Source organism: Pan paniscus, chromosome 1, assembly GCF_029289425.2.
Source record: "Pan paniscus chromosome 1, NHGRI_mPanPan1-v2.0_pri, whole genome shotgun sequence".
NCBI classification, from domain to species: Eukaryota; Metazoa; Chordata; class Mammalia; order Primates; family Hominidae; genus Pan; species Pan paniscus.
The window spans coordinates 159900389-159926254 of NC_073249.2; the positions used below are offsets into that span (position 1 = coordinate 159900389).

Sequence of the window (25866 nt, forward strand, 5' to 3'; positions counted from 1 at the left end):
TCCTGTCTACATCTACATATTATTTTTACATCTACCATCAAATATTTAGATATGCTCAAAGATATCTAATGAATTAAGCCAAGATATTTCTAACCAAATAATTAACACCCTATCACTTAAAAAAAAAAAAACAAAAAAACCATAAACTTTCTACATAATTGTATTCTCATGAAATGATTTCCTATAAAAACTTAGGGGAAAAAACTGATTTAGAATAAAGATAATATTACCTTACTACATATTTCATGACAGTTTATTTTTCTTCAAGTGTTTTTCTTCCTTTTAAAGTAGAGAAATTTAGGTGTATTTATGAATATACCTAAAAAAGGCTAAGAGGCAAAGAAAGTAAAAAATGGAAACTAAGGGAAAGACTATGAGAAACAAAAAGATGACCATGAAACAAACATTTAAAAACAGGGCAAAGAAAAAACAAATACACCCAAAGTCAAGTAGTACATGACACAATTACCATAGTATATTCACTAACAACAGGGACCCTGCATTGCTAAACTAATAACTTACAACAAAATCCATTTACTGTTGAAAAGAATTTCAGACTAAATGAATTCAAAGACCAGTTTAAAAAAGAGGATTTTAGGTAATACCTAAAATAGTAAAAATTATATTCAAATATTATCAACCAGTAACACTTACTTGTATCAAAATATTTACATCGACGTGGGCGGATTATTTCCTGGGCATCTTGAGAAGCAACAGATTGTGATGGATCATCATTGGAAGACTGAGTTTCATCCTCCTGACCTGATGAATCCTTTATATTCTCCTCCTGTGGAATAATAAATTAAATTTCTCTAAGATGTAAGGAAAACAGCTGCAGATGAAAGACCATAGCATATAAATTTTGTTCTAATATATGCAGAAGACTAAAATGAATATACTAGATGTAATATCATCCTCTGGGTTGGTTCCTACAACAGGAAAAAGTACATTAGCAGAAAAACTGGTATCATTCAATCTGCAGTTTAGTTAATAGCACTGTACCAAGATGTTAACCTTAGCAGAAGTTGAGGTAAGAGTATACAGGAACGTTCTATACTAACTTTAAACCTTTTATAAATCTAAAATTATTTCAAAATAAAGTAAGAAAAATAAACACAAACTGCCAATTAGCCTTTATTATTTAAAAGCAATAGCATTTTTTAGAAAGTTGGTATAAATTAATTAGAATAAGCACTGGAAAAAAAGAAACCTGAAATGACAAGACCAAACTGTTACCTCAGGAGTAAATTACAGGGGATTTCCAATTTTTATATTATGTATTTCTGTAATATCTTAATTTTTAACACTTTTAAAATCAGGAAGAGAAAAGATTATAAAGACAAGTAATCAAAATATATTAAGCAATTTTAACTTCAATAAAGACTACAATCTTAAATATATGTATACAGACTTACTTTATTTTCCCCACTACAGCCACTGTTGTCATCATTATCAGCATCTTCATCATCTTCACCTTCTTCTTCCTCTTCTTCCTCTTCCTCATCTTCTTCAGGTAGTCGAACAGTACTACCATAACCATAAAGGCTGAGAAGTTCATGAATTGGCATGTCACCTTCCTAAATAAATCAAAATAAAAGTTAATCTCTGAATCAGTGATATTTCTGATTCCCAGGCTATAATCCACAAATCTGTGGAGTATTCATTCTATACTGAAGAATAAAAGCTGTATTACAAATTCTCGGATCATAAAAAGTAAAACTGAAAATATTTCTGAAACCCAGGAATATCCCAATCTTCTAAGTATTTCTATAAAATGAACCAATTATAATTGCTGACAACAAGATCTTTAAGTATAATTAAAAAGTGGCCTTGGTCTAACATGGACTATTCTTTTTGCAATCAATTCAGTATATGCACAATGACAGTTAACGCTATGCATGGATGCCCACTCTTAATAAGAGTACCATACTTAACTTGAGGGTGGAGAAATAGAACAATGAGAAATAGACTATAAGTTAACAAACCCAGAAAGGCAGATGAAATTCAGAGCTCAGCCCGAACACATGAAAAAAAAAAAAAAAAAAACACACAAACAAACCAGTAGTAATATACAGAAATGATAATGGACTACATTAACCATATATTCTTCTCTATGGTTATCTCCATTTACATATAAAATCATCTCATGAAATCCTTACCATCTATCATACAGACTTGTTATATTATTTCCATTTCATAGATGCGAAAACAGAGGCTGACAGGTTAAGCATTTCTTCACAAATCACACAAGTTACAAGTAGTAGAGCCAGATTTAAACAGTCTAACTCCAAAAGCCCATATTCATATCAATACACCATGGTGCCTTGGCCAGGGACTTCCCTCAATCCCCACAAAAATCAGACCCTCTGTGGATGAAAAAGAAATGTCCATACACAATGAAATGAAATCAGCTTTCTATACAAACTACTCACTCTAACCAGTAAAGAAGAAATGCACAGCATCAGGGAAACATAACAGAATTCTGATTATAAAAAGAAAATTTAATCCAAATCATGTGAACATATTATACACTCATGCACACCCACATACAATGCACATGGTCTGAAGCAAAACAGTCAGAAAACAATCAGTTTAGAAGCTAGAAAAAAAGGGTAATCATGAAATAAGACATGGTTTATGTTTCTCCAGCAGTCATGGAAAGAAGTAAGTCTAGCTCGTGTGTTAAACACATTGCTACAATGGATATGGGTAAATCAGACTGAATTAGATGATACAATTAACCTGCATCACTCAAAATCCATGTGTGAGAAGAAATTAATGATTATCATTTGAAAAGATTTTCTTTTGAAGAACTAGGAAGAAACTGTCATCCAAAACTTCTATTTCCCATTACAAATGGATATTCTGGTTATGAATGAGTTTGTGAATCTATTTCTGAAAGATAAATCAATTCCAAGACCCCTAATGATTTGCAGAAGCTACAACCTGAAAACCGGTAACTTTATCAAGGCAAGGTATTGCCACTCTAGCTAAATAACCAGCTGGCAAACAAATGACAGCTCTTACACTGTGTTTCTCAAAGTACAACACCAACAGTGCTTTAAGTGTTCAAGTATCTGGTCCATGTACCAAGAATCTGGTACAGGACATTGGTATTTGGGAATCTGGGGAGTCAATACTCAGGAACTAAAACAAAACTTCAAAATAAGAGATAGAAGTGTAGTAAGAGAAATATAATGAAAAGGCTAGATTTATTTTTTGAGACAGGATCTTGCTCTGTCACCCAGGCTGGAGTGCAGTGGCATGATCACTGCTCACTGCAGCCTCAACCTTCAAATGATCCTCCCACCTCAGCCTCCCAAGTATCTGGGACTATACATGTGCACCACCATGCCTGGCTAATTTTTGTATTTTTCACAGAGAAGGGTTTCACCATGTTGCCCAGGCTGGTCTCAAACACCTGGATGCAAGCGATCTGCCCACCTTGGCTTCCCAAAATGTAGGACTGGAAACATGAGCCACCGTGCCCAGCCTAAAGCTAGTTTTATATACAAGAATAACAAATAGCTGTCATAAAGTATCTTCTATGTGTCAGGCATTTATGATAGATGTTTTGATTTCACTGTCTTTTTCTCTTGCAACAATGAAAGCAGTGTCAACACACACAATTTCATTAGATCTTTAGAAGTACCAAATGGAGTGCTTGCTACCTTTATTTGCAAATAAGGAAACCAGGCAGAGAAACGTCAGGCACTGATACTTTATTATAATACCCAGACCTCCTAATCTCAGGTCATGTAACATTTCTTAAGCTCATATCCTGCACCCCAAAATCAGAAGCAAGTTTAGCAACTGATCACTATTGTGAATAAAAGCCACTGAAGTCACTAGTATGAATAAGGACCCCAAAAGGAAAAAAACATAAGCGTAACAGTTTGCAACTGAAATTTACATAGGCCTTAAGAGTTCATGAAAAGCTTGTTTCATTATTTATTTGATCCTCAAAACTACCCTGTTAACCACTACCTTTAATTTTTATAACTGTGTTATAACTAATCCTTTGAAACCACACAGCTAATTACACAGCCATGCTCTATTTTGAACTCATCTTCTGACAAGATCATGGTACTTCGTTCACTCCAAAAAAAGAGGTGTATTATCAACCAAATAAATGCCCTCAGGCTCTCTACCATTGGTCTGTCTTATTAAGGGTATCAGAATTACCTTGAGGGCTTACTAAAACGGGCTGCTGAGACTCACCCAAGTTTCTGACCTAGTAAGTCTCCAGTGAGGCCCGAGTACCTGCAATTAAAAAAAAAAAAACAACAAAAAACTCAGGTGATGCTAATGCTGCTGGTATGAGACTACCTTGAAAACCACTGATCTCACAGGTCTGGGATAAGATACCTGCAAATCACCCTTTCCAATGGGAGGTAATAAAGCTTGAACATTAACTTTAATAAAGCTTATCGTATGACATATGCTATCCAGCTCAAATATTTGTCAAAAGGATAGGTGACATACTAACTACATGGAAAAAGAATTTTTCTTTTTTAACCATTATCAAGAATGTAGAATGTCTGACAATCATAGATTAAGGTTTTTCCCTCCTGGATATACAGATGAGAAGTGTGACTCACTTTGTAAAAATTCATTTCTCAGGCCAAGCGCAGTGGCTCACGCCTGTAATCCCAGCACTTTGGGAGGCTGAGGCTGGCAGAACACTTGAGGTCAGGAGTTCGAGACCAGCCTGGCCAACAAGGCAAAACCCCATCTCCACTAAAATTACAAAACAATTAGCCAGGCATGGTGGTGCACACCTGTAGTCCCAGCTACTCAGGAGGCTGAGGCAGGAGAATTGCTTGAACGCAGGAAGCAGAGGTTGCAGTGAGCTGAGATCATGCCACTGCACTCCAGCCTGGGTGACAGAGTTGAGACTCTGTCTCAAGAAAAAAAAAAAAAAAAGGAAAAAGAAAAAAATTCATTTCTCAAAGAAAAATTCTCCAACACCTCCAATATTGACTAAGCAGAGAACAGAGAGAGTCAAAAGTAGCCTGATCACACTGCATTTGGAGGGGAAATGCTTGAATTACAATTGTAATAGAACTGGCACAGATGGAGGAAAGTCATTCAAGTCAGAGCAAATGACAAATGTACGGTACAGAAACAAAAATGAATAAGCCAGTCACCCTGATTAGAGCAGACATACCATTTACAGTAACTAAAAAAAAAGTATCATTTCAGAAGGCCATATATTACTGAAAGATCAGTTATAGATTAATGAAAGTCAGGATTACTATTTTTACCTACTTTCTCTAGTTTTACGTAATTTTTAAAGGCTTCTGTTATACTCCTGACTCAATTTGAGCGTATTGAATAGTTACTGACACTCTGGAAGTATTTAGGGGAAATTACACACACAACAAAACACTCAACGTGAACTTAGGCAGGGGAAGATTTAGTTTGCTTGCCAAGTGGGAATCCACTGCTATCATTCACTACACATTCACCTGTATTATGATCAGAACCTAAATTAAATTAGTGGTTGTGGAAAAGAAAAAATTGAAGAGATGCAACAGGATTCAACCAGGGATTAGGAGAGATGGAGGTCCTGGTGATGCTGAATCCCTGGTTCCATATATTCCTTGTACCCAACTACACTTTCATATACCTTCTAATAGTTTATTTTTACACGTTATTTTTAGATGGGCTTTATCACATGGAAAAAAAATACCCTTACTTATTCAATCAAGAAAATGCTTACTTATGCTGGGTGCAGTGGCTCACACCTGTAATCCCAGTACTTTGGGAGACTGAGGGGGACAGATCACTTGAGGTCAGGAGTTCAAGACCGGCCTGGCCAACATGGTGGAACCCCAACTCTACTAAAAATACAAAAGTTAGCCAGGCATGGTGGTGCGGGCATGTAATCCCAGCTACTCAGGAGGCTGAGGCAGGAGAACTGCTTGAACCCAGGGGGCAGAGGCTGCAGTGAGCTGAGATTGTGTCACTGCACTCCAGCCTGGGCAACAGAGTGAGACCCTGTCTCAAGAATATTTAAAAAAAAAAAAAAAAGGAAAAGAAAATGCTTACTTACTAGTATTAAACTTGTAACTCAAGCTGTCACCCAATATCAAGTGAGTAATATCAGCTTAGTAAGCAACAAAGAAAAAATCACCACCACCAAAAATACAAGTTGAAGCACGACAGTATAAAAAGTCTCTTATTTAATCTAAGGTAAAAGTGAAAATCTTGCAGCAAACTCTGGGCTACAACTATAATAAAAATCAGAATCAATTTTGCTGAGGAATCCTGTTTCAAATTGCAATAGCATGTATTTGTGTTCCTGCTTTGTGCTAACTGAAGTAAAGATTTAGCAAGCATAAACAAGCATCATGTAAAGATTATTTATTATTTCCCCTCCAAGCCTCTCCTACTCTCTACTTCTGTACTTGTCTTCTCACATGAAATGTTCTTTCTTCCATTCCAAGCACTTATTTTTCTTGTAAGTTCACCTCCTTGACCACAGTAGCTGACATAATTGGAATAACTGTATTCCCTGGCCGTAGATTTGGAGTGGACACATGACCCAAGCTTGTCCATACTTTGTTTCTGGAGTTTTATCAACAGCAACTTAAGAAAGAAGCATAGACTATCTCAAGTAGTAAATGTGGGAGACCTACAAACTGACAGCATCATATGAAGAAAGTTGGTCTGAAAAGACAAGTCAGGTGGGACACGGCTCACGCCTGTAATCTTAGCACTTTGGGAGGCCAAGGTAGGCAGATCACTTGAGCTCAGGAGTTCGAGACCAGCCTGGGCAACATGGCGAAACACCGTCCGTGTAAAAAATACAAAAAGAATTAGCTGGGTGTGGCAGCGCATGCCCGTAGTCCCAGCTACTAGGGGGGCTGAGGCAGAAGGATGGCTTCATCCAGGGAGGCTGAGGCTGCAGTGAGCCAAGATCGCACTGCTGCACTCCAGCCTGAGTGACAAAGTGAGACCCTGTCTCAAAAACAAAAAGAGGTAAACCATGTAGAAAAGCAGAAATAGAGAAAATAAATTCTGGTGGCACTTGAGTCCCTGGGAGCAGATATATCCCTTCTTTAATGAAATTCCATGAGACTTACATGAAATTCTTCATTTTGTCTAACCTAGTTTGAGGTTAGACTGTCTGTAATCTAGTTACAGACAGATTTCTGTCTCTGCACTCCCAAATTCTGATGTTATAAACAGTAACGATACCGTGTAACGCAAATATTCCGTTATTTCCCGCTGAAAAAAGATTTAAGGATGAATAAAACTTGGCCAAAAGTAGTATACTATTATACCAGGGCCTGTCAGTCACCTGTTCCAGAGAATTTCTAATTAGTTTATATTACCAAAGTCTGCATTCTACCAGTTACTCAAGGGCTTACTTCAACTTAAATTGAAACATCACAATAAAGTGGCACAGTGTTTTATTCCCATTCACGTAAGTGTTAAGAGTATAAAAAGGCGAGAACAGAGTGAAAGAAAAAATTATGTGGCAAGTTGTACATTTTCAGTTATAGGTCAGAGACTTTTTTGAGAATCTTATGAATGACATTAACTACTAAGATTTATTTTGTGTTTATTATGTGCCAAATATTATGTTAAGCGCTTTAGATATATTATTCTTGTAATAACATCTGAAGTTTAACAATGTTAAGTAACCTATCCTAAGTCCCACACTGAAATAAGTAGTAGAGCTGGATTACGAACCCAGGCAGTCTAACTCACTGCTTTACACTGCCCTTCTGTACATATGCATATATACTGCCTTCTTCAAAATCTAACGTCAGGTTAAGTATACAGCATCCTGTTACAATGTGAAATAAGAGGGCTGATAAACTGTGAGAAATAAGGAAAGTGGGCATAGTACATGAGGAATAAAAATACAGGAATGTAGCCAGGCACGGTGGCATGCACTTGCAGTCCTAGCTACTCAAGAGGCTGAGGCGAGAGAAAGGCATGAACGCAGGAAGTTAAGGATGCTTGAGCTATGACTGCACCACTGCACTCCAGCCAGAGTGACAGAACGAGACCTTGTCTCTAAAAAATTAACTTAAAAAAAAAAACAGGAATACACACTATATTTGCAGACTGTATTTTAAGAAATGAGTTGTCTTACACTGTAACAAAAGGAAGGGCAATCATGTCTGCATAAGCTAAAGGCAGGCTGGCTGAAGGTGGGAGAAATGGACTTTTTAAAAACATAAACCGACCAGACTCGGTGGCTCACGCCTATCATCCCAGCACTTTGGGAGGCCGAAGTGGGAGGATTGCTTGCACACAGGAGTTCAAGACCAGCCTGGGCAACAGAGCAAGACCCCATCTCTACAAAAAAAAAAAAATTAGCCGGGCATAGTGGTGCACGCCTACAGTCCCAGCTACGTGGGAGGTGAGGCAGGTGGATCACATGAGCCTGGGAAGGTGACAGAGTAAGACCCTGTATCAAAAAGGATAAACACTACATACTATATCTCAAGTTAAGTCTGCCCTAATTTCAAGACAATAGGGTAAAGTTATCAAACACTAACATATTATAGGTTGGAGTGGCATTCAACTCCTAGCTGCAGAAGAGGTGCTAGTTCCTAGCTCCTTCTCCCTCACATCAGGAGGTTAGTCATTAAGAAATGGCAGATGCTGACCTTCAAGTCAGGGCCATTTGGTGGATGTAGATAGTACTCTTACACCTGTTGTACCAAAACTGACTTACCAATAAAATGCTAATGAAGATAGGAAGAAGGAAAGAGGCAGATTTCCGGCCAGAAAGGCCTAAGGGACCACATCCAGACTGAACTAGAGAGATGGTTCCTAAGGTAACCAATCTCTTGGGGCTGGGGCTTGACTAGAAGATAAAACTATATAGGAATGAAGGCACTGAACTCTTCTTTATAATCCTCACACTGAGATTTCTTTTCTGTCTATATAATTAATGTTGTGTGTATACGTCAAAATACTGCAATCTCTCACATTTTAATCACACATTTTAATTATTCTCTAGCTCTGGATGGAACACATCTAGCACTTTAAAAGTATGTATCAAATACTGATACTGTTATAGTGTGATTTTTATAAAATATATCTAAATACATAAATATATTGCAATCTTGATCTTTCTTTTCCCAAATGGACTGCCACAATTGTGCCCATTTAGAGTCTCTGAGTTTAAAGAGTTCATTTGGAAAACAGAGTTAAACTCGAGTGTTTCTATTTGTAGCAAACAAAAGTGTATCTATGGCCAGGTGCAATAGCTCACGCCTGTAACCCCAGCACTTTGGGAGGCTGAGATGGGCAGATCACTTGAGGCCAGGAGTTCGAGACCAGCCTGGGCAACATGGTGAAACCTCATCTCTATTAAAAATACAAAAATTAGCTGGGCTTGGTGGCACATGCCTATAATCCTAGCTACTCAAGAGGCTGAGGCAGGCGAATTGCTTGAACCCAGGAGGTGGAGGTTGCAGTGGGCCGAGATCGTGCCACTGCACTCCAGCCTGGGCAACAGAGTGAGACTCTGTCTCAAAAAAACAAAACAAAAGTCTATTTATTTACTATGAGAATGATTCTGACATTCCCTCTAAGATCACTAATCACTACAATAAATAACCTATACACCCAATTTTATTAAAACACTTTTTATATTGTCATAATCCATGCATACAAATGTAACAATACACATCAAAACTTCTTTCGAGTTAGTTTTCACTGAAAAATTCTAGAATTCAAATTGAATGAACTTAAAACCACATGCTATACAGTTATTGATATTTCCTGAATGAATGTCAGAGTTCTGCCACAATACATCAAAAATTCATTTCATGCAACCAAGGTGTAAGGTGAAAAACACTTTATCAATCCCTGACATAACTAATGTTTTGCTTCTATAAAAGCAAATCAATAATCAACACAACAAAATCTTATTCACTTTTTCAATAAACACAACAAGGATTTTGTTTGGTTCAAACCTAAAGAGTTAATAACTCTAGGAAATCCAACAAATTGGCCCCGAAATATTGCTTAGCTTCAGGTTACAGATGAAAAGCATTCTATGCTACTTAAAGCTTTAATTGTTTCTGGGAGAAGTCAGAGAAGAATCTGAGAAGGTATAAGGCTGTCTAGTTGAAAGGATGATAAAGGATTGGTTCAACTGTCTTTTTTTTCCCTATCTCTATAAATAATTCTATTTTAACTTCTATTTCCTAAGGCAGGGTCACTTGAAAGCAAGTTTTAAGGCACTATATGGGGCTGGGGAAAGGAATAGGAGAGAAAAACAGGAAAAGGCAATGATATAACCAAAATTTTAGCACAGCCCATTAGTAATTTTCTACTAATTAAATGTAATAAATATCTCATTTTCTGAAATAGAAAAAAAATCACTCTAACTCATAACCCATTATGAAAACTACTTATTTCCTCTTGCTAATTAGTATTTTAGCTAATATAGAATATAAGACAGAAAATACAAGATTTTATTACTGTACCTTTTATCCCACAGATGGCTATTCAGAAGCAAAAAATATAAAGTGATAGATCTTCTCTGAATATAGGCAAACTGAAAATAATTGTCTTCTCACTTCACAAATACATGAAGTGACCATGATTGTTAAATCAACTGTTTCCCTTATAACTGTTTTTGAATCGCTTCCCAGCCTCCTACTTTTAAACAATAGTTCTGACTTCAAGTTCTTCAAGTGCCCTGTTTTCAGACACACAGTCTCTGAAAAATAAAACAGGGTAAATAGTAGTAACATTTTTATTCTGTCACCCAGGCTGGAGAGCAGCAGTGCTATCATAGCTCACTGCAGCCTCGGATTCCTGGGCCCCAGAAATCCTCCCACCTGAGCCTCATGAAGTGTTGGGCCTACAGGTGCATGCCACCATGCCTAATTAACCTTTTTTAAAATTTTTTTGCAGAGATGGGGGTCTCACTATGTTGCTCAGGCTGGTCTTGACCTCCAGGCCTCAAGTAATCCTCCTGCCTTGGCCTTCTGAAGTACTGAGATTACAGGTATAAACCACTATGCCCAGCCCTTCATATGCTTTTTAACCCATTCTTGAAAGACTTTTGTGATAGCCAATATACACCTTTGACACATTAAATTATTCAGACATTGTGGATTAAGTCAGCTGTAATCACTAAATGATCTAATCCCAAAGCCAGCTCTAATCCCACAATGGGAACACCTGACAAGATTTCAATAAACAGTAATAGAACTCCTTTTTGAGCTCTTTAAATGTATACTTTAAAAAGTTACAAACTAAAATTATGAGACATAGGTCTTTATTACCATAAAAGTATAAGCATTCATTTTTCATGACATTATGTATTCCAAATCCTTAAAGACTGGCACTATGTCTTATTTCTTATGTTCTTTTTATCATGGAGTACAGGAAATCATATGCATGATAAATTTTATTAGAACATACCAGACTGATATATCCATTCATTCATACAATACTTTTGAGTGAGCACTCTTGCAAGGTACCATGAAATACACTGGTGAATAACAGTCATTTTATTTCATCTTCTCAAAACCAGTGGAGGTACAGACAATAAATTAAACAAACAATTACAAATTGTGTCCTAACACTAAAGAAAGCATTGAATAGGGGACAGCGGTTAAAAAATAAATAAAAATAAAACAAAAAACTAATTAAAACCTAATTAGGGGACAGGAAAGGCTACTATTCTGAGGAGGCAACACCGAACCCAGAGGATAAGGAGCCGGCCTTGGGATGCATATACCAGAGAGTGAGAATGAGCTGAAAACCCTTGAAGCAGAAGAAACTAGCCTATTTAACAACAAAAGCAGCTAGCGTGGCTATAACAGAGGTAGTGTGATACACGGGTAAGAGGCCATTATCATGCAGGTGGCCTTGCTGGCCTGGTTGAGGAGTTTGGGTTTTCTTTGGATATAACAGGAAGCTGGGAGGTTGATATTAATTGATTTACATTTTGAAAAGAAGATCACAGCTGCTGGCTGGAAATGTATCAGGAGAAAGATGGTAAAAGAGGAAATGGGGAAACCAGTCAAGAAGCTACTGCCATAGCCTAGGCTAGAAAGAATGGTAATCTAGGCAGCAATGGATCAAGAGTCGGCTAAGGGATATTCTTGTGGATACAAATGATAGGTTTATTTAGAAATAAGATATTGAAAGAGAAGGAAAATGACTCACTGGTTTCTGACTTAGGCAACAGGGTAAATAGTAGTACCACTTTTTACTGATAGGACAGGGAAAGAACAAGCAGAGAAAAAAACAACAGTCAATAGTTCTGTTTTGGACATTTATAATTTGGAGATGTCCATTTAGTTAAGCAAGCAGAAATGTCAAGGTGGACAAACAAAACTGGAGACAGGAAATAGGTTAATGCTAGAAATATAAACTAAAGAATACTAAGGATATAGACACCAAGGGAATAAATTAAATCACACAGCTTAGTGATTTTCAAATTTGGTGTACATATAATGCCAACTTACTTAATGAAGATGTGGATCTGAACCCCACCTCCAGAGATTCTGATTCAGTGTGCCGGGGGAGAGGTCCAAAAATCTGCTTTTTAAAATAAGTACATGGTTGATTCTGATGCAACTGACCCTCATACTACATTTTGAGGAGCACTGATCCAGACAGAGACAGGAGAGAAAAAAAGAAGGTCCAAACTGAGAATTACAAACTGCCAACATGTAAACCTTGAGTAAGGGAAGAAGAGTCTGCAAAAGATACTGAATAGAAACAAAAAGATAAAGAAAACCAGACAGTGGTGTACTCCAGAATTCAAGTAAAAGAAGGGAGTGTTAAACTATATTGAATACTGCTGAGAAAAAGTAAGGTAGTGAGAGAAAAGTGAATATAACAATGGATGTAACAAGGAAAGTTCACTGGTCACCTTGATAGGAAGAGGTGGAGATAATCTAGAGCACTTTATGTAGTGAATGGAAAATGATACTTCAAGAATTTTTGGCTCTGAAGGAGAATAAGTAAAAGATATGGTAACTGGGGAAGGACAAAGGATATATAAGAGGCCGTGTAGAATCCTTTTATAGTCCATTTTTGACCAGACCTTTTATAGCAGAATCATTTAACAGTCTATGTTTTACCAAAGTAACTACGTGAATTCTGTTATTTCACATAATAAAGTTATTGTTTTTAAAAGCCTTTCATTTCAAACTTTAAATATCCCACCTATGATCACACAAAATTTTTCAGTCATTAATATATAACACAATTTCTCTCCTAATCAGAGAATCAAAATTTCAGATCTTCCCTTTCCACAAAAAAGTCATAACCAATTCATACCCTAGCTCTACATGTTATTTACCCTTGCAAGATCTTCTATTTCAGAGCTGAAGTTTGTTTCTCCTTCCATCATTTCTTCCTCTTCTAATGTTCGTTCATCATCAAAATCATGAACCAGCATGTCAGCTGATGGATCAAATTCATGGTCATCTGATGTTGCTGAACCTCCTGGTAAGGAATATTTCAAAAAGTTTGGTAAACCAAATTAAGTGGATCTTATTAATATTAATGTATATATTTTTATTTGATGCTGGATGTAAGTCAAAAGTACCAAGAAAAAGCTACGCACAGCAACTATTATGTATTGCTTTTTAATAGTTACAACAGCAAAATGGGAGGAAAATGTTTATAGCTTTAAAAGTGTTTATAATGTTATAAATATGAAAAAATTGTAAATAATAAATGGTCATATCAAATAAGAACAGGCTTTTCGTGTGGAAAAAAGTCTCAATTCTTTTTTTTCTTCTTCTTCTTTGAGACAGGGTCTCGCTCCGTCCCAGGCTGGGGTGCAGCTCACTGCAGCCTCGACCTCCTAGGGTCAAGCGATCCTTCTACCTCAGCCTCCAAAGTAGCTGGGACTATGACCACAACACACAGCTAATTTTTAAATATTTTTTTGGTAAAGGCAGGGTCTTGCTATGTTGCCCTGGCTGGTCTTGAACTCCCAGGCTCAAGCAATCATCCTGCCTTGGCGTCCCAAAGTCCTGGGATTACAGGTGTACCTGGCCCTAAAAATCACAATTCTTAACCATTTGATTAATGTTTGATAGAACCAATGAGTATGAACTCCTCTGGCCCATGAGGAGACTGTGAGTCAGCCCTCCATGTCCATGGCTTCTGTGTCTGTGGATTCAACCAACAGCAGATTGAAAACATTCAGAGAAAAAACAAAAACAAAAAAACCTCTGTCTTCAACACGTACAGGCGTTTTTCCTTGTCATTATTCCCCAAACAACACAGTATAACTATTTACATAGCATTTACCTATATTAGGTATTTTATATATATATATATATATATATATACACACACACCAGATTATTTAAAGCATATAAGAGAAATGTGCATAGGTTACACGCAAATACTATGCCATTTTGTGTCAGGGATTTGAGCATCCACAATTTTGGTATCCGAGGGAGGTTTACAGATATCGAAGGATGACTGTATAGTCATGTGAAATATACAGTCATCTGAATACACAGTCTAGTGAAGACACAGCTGCACTCAAATATTATTATTCTATAAGTACTTCCTTGAAAATACATTCTAGTGGCTGGATGTAGTTGCTCATGCTTTAATACCAGCACTTCACGAGGCCAAGAAGGGAGGATCACCTGAGCCTAGGAGTTTGAGACCAGCCTGGGCAACATAATGAGACCCCGTCTCTACAAAAAATTTAAAAATTAGCTGGGTGTGGTGCTGTGTGCCTGTCATCCCAGCTACTCAGGAGGCTAAGGCAGGAGAAGTGCCTGAGCCAGGGAGGTCAAGGCCACAGTGAGTCATGATCACACTACTGCATTCCAGCCTGGGAGACAGAGCGAGGCCCTGACTTTAAAAAATAAAAAAAAAAATTAAAAAAAATCTAATATTTGAGTAGCTGTCCTTAACTTAGTGGATTTTGATCAGAAATAACGCAAAAGACCTGAGTAGAAGAGCAAAATTTATTAAAACTGCATAGAGAACTCCTATCAAAGGCATTAAAAATAATCTAGTCTAATAAACATGTCTAACTGACATGTGGTTGGGGAATATTGCTGGACCCTATAGGGTCAAGCTTTGTAATAGTAGAATGCAAAGGCTGGGCATACACAGTCTGTAAAATATTGTCTGTAAAATATTGTACTACATTGGCAGTAGTAAAACTTGGGGATATTTTACAGACTATGTAAAATATCCCCAAGTTTTACTACTGCCAATGTGGACCTAGATTTGCAAAAGCATTGTTTACTAATAAACAAATGAGTTACTGAACATTGAAAAAATTAACAATTTTTAAAGTTTTAACTGTTGATGGTTAGACATTAATAGATGTACCTATTCTTTCATTTCACTCCAGAAAGATAAACAGTAAGTAAAGCAAAGAGATAGAGCTGACTTCTTGAAAATCCGACTATTATGAATAAGGGAATGCCCAAAGCTTAGGGTTCTTCAGTTACTCACAATAATTTTCAAAAGAATCATTTTTTTGAGTGCTTACCATATGCCAGATACTATGTTCAAGCATGTCATATACATTATCTCAATTAATCTTCAAATAATCCTACGAAGTAGGTATTATCATCCCATTTAAAGAGGAAAAAAAAAATAAAAACTCAAGGCTTAGAGATTTTAAGTAGCAAGTCTAAACTTACAAAGCCAGTAGATGGCAAAGACGGAATTTGAATCCTGGGTATACTAATCCTAACACCTATGCTTTTATTGGACTCCAAGCCTCCTGTAAATTATTTTAGTATACTGCCTCAAAGAATACTTAAGGAGAGTCTATGTACTAAGACGAGTGAATGCAAGCCAGGTCACATGGCAAAGCACTTAACATCATTGTGCCCTTTCAGAAGCACCAGAAAATATTGGTATTAGGCCAGGCGCAGTGGCTCATGTCTGTAATCCCAGCACTTTAGGAGGCCAAGGCAGGAGAACTGCTTGAGCTCAGGGGTTCAAGACAATCCTGGGCAACATAGTGAGACCTCATCTCAAAAAAGAAAGGAAGAAACAAGGAAAGGAGGAAAGGAAACGAAAGGAAATGAAACTAAACGAAAGGAAAGGAAAGGATAGTAAGGAAAGGAAAGGAACTGATATTAAATAGAAAATAACTAAAAACATAATTATATGCCAAATCAGATACCTTATACCAGATTATAGTAAAAATGAGTTATTAACACTTATCAAAGTTTTAGAATAATTTAAATAAAAACATTTAGAAAAGCATATTATCTTAATTTTCTTCCAGAAATTAAGAAAAGCTTAGTACAATTTTAGCAGTGCATCTTAGTACTGCTTGAGGCAATGGACACAAGGGTTCCATAGGAGCACAATTTGAGAAACATTAATATAGGTGTAGTTTTCTGTCCCAATCCTTTTCTCTTCTGAGTTTTCAAGAGAAAACTCTCCTCAAACTTTTTAGTTCACCCAGGAATCTTCTGGGATACTGAGTAGTCAGTCAGTAATCATGTATCCCTACAAATAATGCTATACTTTTCTCCCTTGTAGGCAGAAAGACCCTAAAAAATCCCCACACCATCCCTTTGTATACTATTATCCAATCAGAATATAATTGTAATTAGACACAGGTATTATCAAAAATAATTATGCTTAATTCTTTGTTATACTTGTTATACTCTATTGACTTTTAAAAAAATTCAAGTTCATAGGTATATAGCATCAAAGCATGTGTTATAACTCACCTTAAGTCCATTTTTTGTTATTATTTGCAAAGCCAATTATATATGAAGACTTGCCATTTCACTCCCTTATTACATCAAACAACAAAGTGTAGGTGAACTACTTCCTGTCTCACTCCAATTTCTTTCCCTACATGCACACTACGCTTTTTTCTATAAACTTTCAATTTTCAGTTTTTCTCTTTCCTTAATCTGACCTGTTCTATCTGGCTTCTTTTTGCCTTGTTCCTTAGAACAAACTAACCATCTTATTCTTGTCAATAGCTAGACTCACCATTAGGCTGTCTCCTAGGAAAAAAAAAAATCCCAATAATAAATCATTAGAGGTAATGGCTCTGGTGCTTTGTATAAATTAAGTATTTTGCATCAGAGTTAGGCAAATGTGACTGCTTTGTCATGAAATCCTATCCTACTGCAGAAAAGGTACCTTACATCTTTTCAAAGGTAAATTCAGTTTGTATCATGTCTACTCATTTAATCACTTTTTAAATTATCTTCACCTCCATTAATTCCCACCTCTAATGGCTACTAGTCTTACAGGTAAAAAGCCTTACATTGTGCCTCTGCTTTGTCTTACACTGGTGGAGACTACAGACAAAGCAATTAATGTGGTCATGTGACTATTATTACTAGCATTGATTGCAAAGTACAGATGCTACAAAGGATATAGCCTTTTCATCAGGGGACTGAAAAATTTTTTACATGAGTATTTCTAATTTTCTTTACCAACTTTTATAACTGGCTGTCATTAACATTATTTATAAGAACAATAAACACTGCCCTGGGCAGAAGCCTCAAATGACAAATACTGTCTAACTCAAAACATCTATTTCAGTCTGAAAACAAGCTGAAGAAATATAAACATTCAATCTGTTAAGTATTCAACAAGTAGCAAAGCTATCAAAGACTGTTTTTTTTTTTTTTTTTTTTTGAGAGAAGGAGTCTCGCTCTATAGCTGAGGCTGGAGTGCAGTGGCATGATCTCAGCTCACTGCAACCTTCACCTCCCAGGTTAAAGGATTCTCCCACCTCAGCCTTCCGAGTAGCTGGGATTACAAGCATGTGCCACCATCCTGGCTAATTTTCGTATTTTTAGAAGAGACGAGATTTCACCATGTTGGCCAGGCTAGTCTCAAAACTCCTGACCTCAAGTGATCCATCCGTCTTGGCCTCCCAAAGTGTTGGGATTACAGGCATGAGCCACTGCACCTGGCCAACATTTGTATTCTTCAAACTCCATTATTCTTCCAGTTCAGCCTAGGCTGATTCAAATGTAATGGAAACTGAGAAAGCCACTTACTAATATCGCTTTCTGAGTAATTATTTTATGTATCTTTGTACTATCGGATGAATGCCTCAAAAATTCATCAGAAATATCTAAATCTCCTCAGTTTTATTTGCAATATCACAATACTATAAGAAACAAGTAGGATCTATTTTTTCTATGAAAACAATTTCTGCGTTTGAAAAAAAAAATCGGAAATAATTCCATGTCCTAAAAATGAATATGGTGATCTAACACTTATCTAAGACCAGATTACTCCCAATCTTAACCATCCAGGATATACTTATAAAACAAAGTTCAAAAAAAAATGAGTTTCAGAAATGCACAAAGCCTAATGTACTTTACTCTCAAGCATATTAAAAAGAGTAAGATGCTTTCAGCTGAAATCAAAAGGACAAAAATCAACGTCAGCTGAGCACACTAGTCATTTAAAAGGGATGTAGATGTGATCTAGTCCAACCCTCAGAGTCCAGTGATTCATGTTCATAGAAAGGACCTTGTACCATGAAAACAGGCTTATCTTATGTTAAGCATTTTTAAAAGCTTTCTTCCTAAAACTTTAAACACAGAAAGGTGATTGCTTCAATAATCTGGAAAATTCAGTAATACAGAATACAGCCTATCTAAGTATTCAATACATGTGAGATGTTTTCAAATAAAACATTACTATGCCTCAGAGGGTTCACTTTCTCACTCTTCTGTATTGGACTACTCTTTAACCCACATATCCCATGCAGAAGGCAGTCCCATTTCTCTTGACAGTCACTGGACACTGAGGATAAAAGACTAGTACTTGACTCTTTCCTCACTGCTTCAACTCCAATGAATTACTGCCATGTAGAACTACTGTACCCAGTGGTGCCAGACCATGGGAACCCTAAATCCAGATTTCATATATAAAATATTCTTAAAGATCACTACAGTGGCCAAACAAAAATTTGTGGCACAGATCTGATTCAAAGATCACAGGTTTGCAATCTCTAAGTTAGGAAAAAATGAATATGTACTGTATTTGAGAAAGAATACAAAAATCCTAGATGTGTGGTCAGAACCTAAAACTTGATCCTATTCAAATCTAAGAATGATTTCCTTATTTAGAATATTCCTTATTTACATTAAATATTCACTTGTTGAATCGTTTGCTTACTTTATTTTTCCCCTCTCTGTAATGCACTAACAATTTTTTCTCAAATAAAAATACTTTGAAATCCCTACACAAGCAAATATTTCTAAGCTAATGATTCCTTTTTAAAAAGCACAATTTATATATATACTACAAGTCAAACAATAATACAAAACTGTGAGAAATACATATGGCAACTCACCAAAAAAAAAAAAGAAGAAAACCCAAAAATAGTCATTTTTAGGATGAAATCACAGTAGCCTCACCTGTACTTTCATGGGCAGTCAAACCTTTCATCCATTTCTTTTTCCCCAGAGAAAAGAAGCATTCAGAAGAAAAGCAAGTCAGATAATAGTCTAACTCCTCTAGTATTTATGCAACTAGTAGGACAAATGTTACTCAAATCGAGATTATAAAAAATATGGAAAATACTTACCTGGACTTGAAGATTCAACAGATGGCTGAGAAGGGGAGAAAAGAGGAAAAATTAGTATTTCTGTATAATGTATCTTCACAAACATTACCGAAATTATTCAATGACTACTATGATGCCAAAAACTACAGTAAGTTTTAATGTCTGCATTTTAGTTTTAATGTCTGCATTTTCCAAGACAAACTAAAACTTCCCATATAATCCCTTCCCTTTCATTATATTTAAGCATAAAGAAAAATTCCAAACACTCCTGAATCCAGAAATAAAGACAATAGTATAGAATTCAGATTTTAAAGGTACATGTGGGCTTCATAACATATGTGGTTTAAGTAGTATGATTTTAGATCTTGGAATTTTCTGAAATAGATTTTCTCCTATCAACACAGAACTATGAACAAAGTTTGCTATCAAGCTGGTCTCCGACTTAAAAAAAGTGAGTGTAAGATGGGAGACAGAAACAATTTAGGACACTATCTCAAATAAAAATTAAGTTGTAACAAAGCAAAAGGAAAAATTAAAATTCTGTTTAAGCACCAAATACTATATTAGGTTAACTTTACAGATAAACAATATATTTTTAAGTTATAACAGAATTAGCAAGCATTCAAGCTAATGCCTAGAAAGTTTAGGTTATCTGATGCAAGACTGCACAGATTTCCAATTATAATGCTCCTTCCACTCTACCATTCTACCTGTCATAAATTTAACCACAAACAACTTGAAAATTTAAAGATAAAATTGGTAGCAATTTATTTTAGTAATGTTACTGCTTGACAATGCGCAGTTGTGTTTTATCTTAGTTCAGTTAATTCACAATTATAAACAAATCATCTACAAACATAAGACTCCCACAAAACAAATATTAAAAACTCAAAAGATGCTTCAAATAACATGAACTAAAACTTCACCAATTCATTCAGAAGTATCTATTTCATGCCCATTAGAAAATACAGATGGTGGGAGGCCAAAAGCACTAGCAAAGGAAAGATAGGGATCTTGCAGTATTTTCTTTCTGCTAAGTAATGGGGAAGAGAGGCAAGAAGAAAACAGAAAAGAGGGAAAGTCTCTATTTTTCAAAAACAATGTGTCTAAGACAAATTCCTATAAAGTATTAAAATTTCTGTTTTTAAAACTGTACATATTATGTAATTGTAGTAAGTATGGGATTCTAGATTCCATATGGTGACTCATTCTTTTGTGGCACACTTTTTCAAAGGTCCTACTTTTTCTGTTAAATTCTTAGAATAATTCCTTCCTATAGCATCGTCTAGCAAAAATCTGACAATAACCAGTATTGCATATTTCCAATGGTACACCACTATCATTATTTTAAAGTTACTCTGCCAGAACACAGTCAATACAGTGCTACTTTTAAATCTCATTCCTCTAATGGGAAGCTTGGAGAGTAGGGTGACATGACAAGAGTAATGCAACCACAAAAAGGGTTTCTAGCTTGCTTAACATCTTTTGGGCAGAGCTACACATTTCTGGTTCAAAATGGAGTTAACCACCACACAAATTATTACATAGTAAATCAATATTTTAAAATATTAATCCACTTGTGTTTCACGCAGTTATACTTCCCAACTGTAGGCACAACCTTCTCTGTAAGGCTACAAGCAATGTTAATGATCATCTTCATCTAATCCTAGGCTCACTATCCACACAAAATAAGACTTATGAACACTGGAATAATTATTCCATTTAACAGTTCTCTGATTTAAAAAAAGGCTTTCTAATTACAAGTTACTTTACTGAAGAATAAAAGTTACATTTTTATTGATGTTAGATATTAACAATAGAGATTTTGAATTGTAAATGGTGTCCATATATTTCAGTTTGTAAAAGGCCTCAGGAGCACTGAATGCCAATAAATATCTTACTGATTGTTGCTTCATTGGTAAATAGTTAAAGTTCTGAAAAAGGCTGCAAACACTTCCCAATGATTAAGATACCAAATGCTTGAGGACTAGTAGCATTTGTAAGCATAGCTGATACAGAGTAGAACACCCAGTGTTCAAAGGTAACATTAGTGATTATGTCAGACATACTAGAATGTTTCAATGACTGATTTAAAGGCACATCTAGATTAGCACAAGTGGAGAACTAGGAGTGGTCTGCCTACAGATACATTTAGTATCCATACATATTTTAGTATTTTACTTCCAAAATAAAATTCTGTTCTATATGTTTGGGGGTAGGATTGAGATTAGATTCTTTAAAGTTAAATACATCCCATTAAATCAAAGATGAGTTTCTAAAAAATTGGTATTTGAAAACATTTCATACTGTAAAACATTACTTTGTATAGCTAATTATCAAAAATGATGCCCTTTCAAAATAACAAGTGAGTTTAGCATCTTAATATAGGAAGTTTGGGTGTGGAATAAGGGTAATTTTTATTTACATATGAAATAAAATAGTACATCCAGCTTACATTCATATAGTGCTACACATTTTCTTTTCTTTTCTTTTTTTTGAGATGGAGTCTTGCTGTGTCACCCAGGCAGAAGTGCAGTGGCATGATCTTGGCTCACTGCAGCCTCCATCTCTCAGATTCAATCGATTTTCCTGCCTCAGCCTACCAAGTAGCTGGGATTACAAGCGTGTGCCACCATGGCTCGCTAACTTTTGTATTTTTAATAGAGACAGGGTTTCACCATGCTGGCCAGGCTGGTCTCGAACTCCTGACCTCAAGTGATCTCCCTGCTTTGGCCTCCCAAAAGTGCTGGGATTACAGGCATGAGCCACCATGCCCAACCCAGTGCTACACATTTTCAAAAGCATCTAGTTAGCTGATCATAATCATAAATATAGGAATAATACCTGCCCTGCCCACCTCTTTTATAAATTAGTAAACCCAAGGAGACACACTGACTAGATCAAGGTTCCATGGTAGGTGGTGAAGGCGGGCCTGAAGTCTAGACCCTGACTCTTCCTTCTATACCTTCTATAGTGTCCTTTTGTACCTTCTAGAGAAATAACTGCTAAAATTTTCCACTCTTCACTTCTCTCCTCCTTCACCCTCACTTTTTTCTTTTTCTCTCTTTTTTTTTTTTTTTTGAGATGGAGTCTCGCTCTGTCATCCAGGCTGGAGTGTAGTGGCACAATCTCAGCTCACTGCAATCTCGGCCTTCTGGGTTCAAGCGATTCCCCTGCCTCAGCCTCCCGAGTAGCTGGGACTACAGGTGCACACCACCACATCTGGCTAATTTTTTGTATTTTAGTAGAGATGGGTTTCACACATGTTGGCCAGGATGGTCTCGATCTCCTGACCTCGTGATCCGTCCGCCTCAGCCTCCTAAAGTGCTGGGATTACAGATGTGAGCCACCGCGCCCGGCCTCTCTTTTTTGAAATGATTTTCATCAGTTCAAAGTATGTTTAAAATGTGACTGCAAGTAGTCATCTGTCATGTCAGACTTATCAGTCTTCAGAAACTGTTATCTTAACAATACCTTCCTGGAGAACCCACAACATCTACCATTAATTACTACCATAAACTAGAAAGGAGAGAGAAAAACAAAACTAAGGGTGGGCACGGTGGCTCACGCCTGTAATCCTAGCACTTTGGGAGGCCGAGGCAGGCAGATCACCCTAGGTCAGGGGTTCGAGACCAGCCTGGCCAACATGGCAAAACGCTGTCTCTACTAAAATACAAAAACTTTTTTTTTTTTAATAAAAAATTTGGTGGCGGGCACCTGTAATCCCAGCTACTTGGGAGGCTGAAGCAGAAATGCTTGAACCCAGGAGGCGGAGGTTGCAGTGAGCCCAGAAAGCGCCACCGCACTCCAGCCTGGGCAAGAGACTCCGTCTCAAAAAAACAAAAACAAAACAAAACTAAACTAAAGCTAAGTAAGTGCTTATTTATAACAATACCTATTTTTAGAAAAAATACCTTTTTTAGGAAAGATGATTTAAAATTGGGCATTAAAATATATTTAACATGTACTCATAACCTTATCAGTAGAAAAAAGTTATGTCAACCACACTGGAGATCATTTTGCTAACCTGAACTTATCCTACTGATATATTTTTAAAAAGACACCAAGACATATATATATATATAAAACATTCACTACCACAAAGTTGTTCATAACAAAAAGGTAGAAAAACATTTAAAGTCCATGCATTAGCTGATTAGAAATGATACATAGTTCTTCCATACATAGTTCTTCCAAACAATAGAACACTATGACTCCATTAAAAATAGAGATATCTGTTTGTGTTGATAGAGAAATAAATGCCAAAAAAAATTAGGAGTATAAAGAAAACTGTAGAACAGGGCGTAAACTGGGCTGGAATATGAAATAATATGGAATAAATTTTTTTTCCTCAAAAGGACATACAAGAAACTGTTAACAATAGTTACCTCTAGGGAATGGGGTCAGGGAGAAGAGGCTTTTTTCATTTAATACCTTTCTGTACTGTTGAAATTTTCTAACCACTTTCATGTACTATGCATTCTTTCTTAAAATGAAAGTCACTGGGAACCGATTATCTTGTGGAATTATGAGACATTTTCATTTTCTTCCTCTAAATTTTGATTTTTAAGAAAACCTAGTACTTGTTACTATTTTTTAAGCTGTAATTTTGAAAAATTCAGTGTTTTAGGGGGTACATATTTATCTTATCTGAGATGGAAAACAACACTAGAGAGACAAAGACTGTACACAGAGTATGAATGGGCTAAAACAAATTAAAAACAAACTCTAGCAACTTTTATAGCAAGTTGACCCTCACCCACATATTTGTATGATTTAGTTGATAAAATTGCTAATAGTTGTAACGAATATTCAATGCCTCAGATTTGCTGAAATAATTCTTTTATATTTTTCTAGAACATGGTGGGAAATGTCCCATACAACAGAAAACTATAATTTGAGAGAGTAAAGAAATAACTAACTACAACATTACCATTATTTTCACCAAAAAAACCCTAACAACAACATAGTAAAAACATGAAGTAATTACTAGATTTTTTTATTCCAGGCAATCAAAAGCTTATTTTCAATGAGTATTACTGTCTGAACAAATTTTTCCCCTCAAAACAATTCTACCACCATTTCTTTTAAGTATTGCCGTCATCTACTTAGTTATGTAGACTCTAAGTCAGAGATTCTCACAGCAATGGAGATGGGGATAGAAGCCTGGAAAGAGGGGTCCTACTTTAGGGTGAAAGATGGTTACCGTGCCAAGGGCTCACCATCCCTCTCCTCCAATAAAATTAAGTTACTTAACTTTGTTGTTACTCTCAGGAATTCTGGGGTATAAAAAGGTTAAGAATGTACTGAAATTAAAATTAGCAATTTACTACAGTAGTAATAATTCAGAAGTAAAATGATATCATAGAAAATAAGGACCGGGAACAGTGGCACACGCCTATAATCCCAGCACAAGACAGGAGGATCACTTAAGGCCAGAAGTTCGAGACCAGTCTGATCAACATATCGAGACCCCGTCTCCACAAAAAAAAAAAAAAAAAAAAAAGCCGGGCATGATGGCACATGCCTATAGTCCCAGCTACTTGAGAGTCTCTGAGGAAAGGATTGATCACCTGAGCCCAGGAGTTTGAGGTTGTAGTGAGCTATGATTTGAGCCACTGCACTCCAGCCTGGGCAACAGAGAGAGACCCTGTCTCAAAAAAAAAAAAAAAAGAAAGAAAGAAAGAAAAAGAAAATAAGCACTAGGAATCTAGGAATACAGAAGGCTGGGTTCCAGTCTAAACTGTGCCGTAGATGAATTGCACGACCTAGGACAAACTACGTAAACTCTCTGCTCACTTTCATTTTCTCTATGATCAAAAGATTTAGATTTCTTCAAGACCTAACTTTACTTTTATTATAAATTGCTCTAGAAACCTAACACTACTAAGGAGTATGCAGCTAAATGCATGGAATATGTTTAAATTTATTTTTTTAAATCTAGGACTGTTAAAAAAATCTCAATTTGCAAAAACAATTTTTTGGGGTGCTACTTCATGAATTTCATACCTACATAATAAGTTATTGTTCTAAGCCACAGAATAAGACAAACAGAACAAGCCCCAAGCAATGACTGGTACTTGAACAATTTAATCACTGCAATGAATTTTGAATGAACATCAAGCCAGGCAGGCATTTCTAGATAGCTGATTACTTTTCATAAAGACATGCTTAAGCTTCAATGGCAGTGTTTTATTTCTGAATTACTTAGAAAACTGGTTAGTCTCACTTACCAGAATTATCTTAAAGTAATTCACTTATTTGTTTCTCCCACCAAACCTTTCCCACCTATTCAAGTACCCTGACTCTTAACTGCCAATGAATTAAGATTTTTAGGACTCTCACGCACTGGTGATCTTGAC

General features: G+C 36.3%; 1 protein-coding gene across 21 annotated transcripts in view; it reads right to left on the bottom strand.

The window, feature by feature from the left end:
• Window positions 1–25866, bottom strand: part of MIER1 (MIER1 transcriptional regulator) — a 63053-nt gene that overhangs the window by 28291 nt on the left and 8896 nt on the right. For 12 of the 21 annotated variants that reach the window (XM_034967037.3, XM_034967034.3, XM_008958977.5 and 9 more), the window contains 4 exons: window positions 19526–19550; window positions 13307–13452; window positions 1416–1577; window positions 655–787 (listed from right to left, as the gene is read on the bottom strand). In XM_034967037.3, coding sequence (XP_034822928.2) covers window positions 655–787; window positions 1416–1577; window positions 13307–13452; window positions 19526–19550 — 466 coding nt within the window. Of the gene's footprint in view, window positions 1–654; window positions 788–1415; window positions 1578–13306; window positions 13453–19355; window positions 19393–19525; window positions 19551–25866 lie in introns of all 21 variants that reach the window. The other 9 variants (XM_034967031.3, XM_034967035.3, XM_014345593.5 and 6 more) reach the window with 1 other exon arrangement.